The sequence below is a fragment of the Trypanosoma rangeli genome, assembly GCF_003719475.1.
Source record: "Trypanosoma rangeli strain AM80 chromosome Unknown Tra_15.4_contig_00908, whole genome shotgun sequence".
Taxonomy (NCBI): Eukaryota; Euglenozoa; class Kinetoplastea; order Trypanosomatida; family Trypanosomatidae; genus Trypanosoma; species Trypanosoma rangeli.
Window position 1 is genome coordinate 1 of NW_021706662.1, and position 1930 is coordinate 1930.

Sequence of the window (1930 nt, forward strand, 5' to 3'; positions counted from 1 at the left end):
AATTCCTGGAAGTAAGCGTCGTCTTCCAGGTACAGGTCGCCCTGCATAACTCCGTTGATCACATCCGACAGGAAGTCATAGCACTTCCCAGAGGCCTCACCACCCACCTCATCAACGCGAGTCGCATCTGAGACGGATGACCGAGAGCGCCTCTGGTCACTCCTGGCAGTGCCCTCCAACTCCCGCAGAGTGCCATTAGAGGGGATCGCACCCTCCTGCACGGCATCTGCCAGCACTTCCGCACGTGCCACAGGGCCTGCGGAGATACCAGGGTCCGTCGGGTGTAGCGTCTGCTGCCGCATATGCTCGGCTGCCTCACTCGCCTCAGCTGCGTGCAACGCCTCCGCCACGGCTCTACCTCGAGCATCCATTGCATCCTCCAGCTCGCGGAGTGCCTCAGCGTTCCCCTGCGGGTCTTTGCTCAGTTCGTCGTAACGGTTACGCAGCTGCTGAAACTCCGCGTCACGCAGTAGCGCGTCGGACCAGCCAGGGACATCGTGGGTTGCAAGAAATGGGTACATTGCCAACTGCAACTCCTTCTCGCACTCGCCCAGCGCCAGCTCATCTGCACGCGACCGAAGCGCGCCTTCCAGCCCCGCTATTTGCGCCGCATTTGTCTCAGCGTCTGTCAGCGCAGCCAGATGCTCCCGAAACAAGCCCTGGTACATGACGTCGCCGGCAAGCGGTATCTCACTCAAGGGGACACACTTGCGGTCCTCGTACACAAGAAACGGGTTGCGGGCGCGCACATGCTCATTCGCTCTCATACGGTGTGCCTTCACGAGCTTCGCTGTGAGGGCCAGCTCCTCCACGCGCTTCGCCATCTCCTCTTCCGTGTGCTGAACATCTTTCACATTCGATGAGTATTTAAGCTGCCGCGTACGGCGCCGTGCCAGCTGTGAGAACGCATCATCCTCGTGCAACGGAAGCTCGTCGAGGCGCACGCCTAGCACATGTCGTGGGAGGAACGGGAACTGCTCCTGCGTATTCTTCGCCGCCTCCGCGCGCTCCTCGGCCAGCCGCACCACCAGCGCGGTCATCTGCTCTTCCATCGCGCGAATCGCTGCCGCATTGCGTGACGGATCCCGGCGCAGCTCGTCCAGCCTGTTGGAGAGCTCACGGAACGCCGGCTGCTGCACCGGACGCATGTCGCCAAGCAGAACACCACGCACCGGCTCCTCCGGGAGAAACGGGTACCGCTCAAGCAGGTCCTCGCCGCGCACAGCGTCAAGCCGCCGCGCCACCCGTACCTCACGTGCTACACGCCCCGCCTGATCCAAAATGTCCTGCTCGAGGCGCGAACGCTCCGCCGCATCACCAGAAGATGCCTGCGCATGCTGCTCCGCCAACACCGCAAAGCCGGGATCGGACATCAGGGCCAACTCCCGCAGAGGGACCCCCTTCACGCTCCTCCCCAAAAAAGGGAGCGCCACAGCCAGACTCTCCTCCTGCTCGAGCACCGCTTTCGCTATCGCCTGCGCACGGGCGTTCAGCGCAGCTTCCGCCACGCGAACCGACTCCACCTGCTTCCCAAGCGCTTCCTCTCGGCTCCGCAGGAGCGTGCAAAACTCGTCGTCGGCCTCCACAGGGACACTCCACAGGGCAACACCCAGCGGCGACGGATCAACGAAGGGGTAACGTGACGCCACCCGCGCCGCAGCCCGCTCCTCAGCGCCACGAAGCTTCAGTGTGTCCACGGCAAGTTGCACAGCCCGTATCCGCATTTGCTCTCTCAGCTGCTTTGCGAGTGGCACAGTAGGCTCTGTACCAGCCGGGACAAGCTCCTTATACCCCGCAAGCAATTCCTGGAAGTAAGCGTCGTCTTCCAGGTACAGGTCGCCCTGCATAACTCCGTTGATCACATCCGACAGGAAGTCATAGCACTTCCCAGAGGCCTCACCACCCACCTCATCAACGCGAGTCGCATCTG

The 1930-nt window shown here is 62.4% G+C and overlaps 2 protein-coding genes across 2 annotated transcripts in view; both read right to left on the reverse strand.

Annotated features, from left to right (window-relative positions):
• On the reverse strand, positions 1-1847 carry TraAM80_10342 (uncharacterized protein; the record flags this gene model as incomplete). The annotated part of the gene is made up of 1 exon (XM_029386969.1): positions 1-1847. A coding segment is annotated over one exon (1847 nt), but the record flags the coding sequence as incomplete, so codon positions are not given.
• Positions 1848-1911: 64 nt separating this feature from the next.
• The window catches only part of TraAM80_10343 (putative calpain cysteine peptidase), a gene marked incomplete at both ends in the record, with an annotated part of 814 nt that continues 795 nt past the window's right edge, over positions 1912-1930 (reverse strand). Inside the window, one exon of the mRNA XM_029386970.1 lies at positions 1912-1930. This exon is cut by the window's right edge and continues 795 nt beyond it. Coding sequence (XP_029233176.1) covers positions 1912-1930 — 19 coding nt within the window.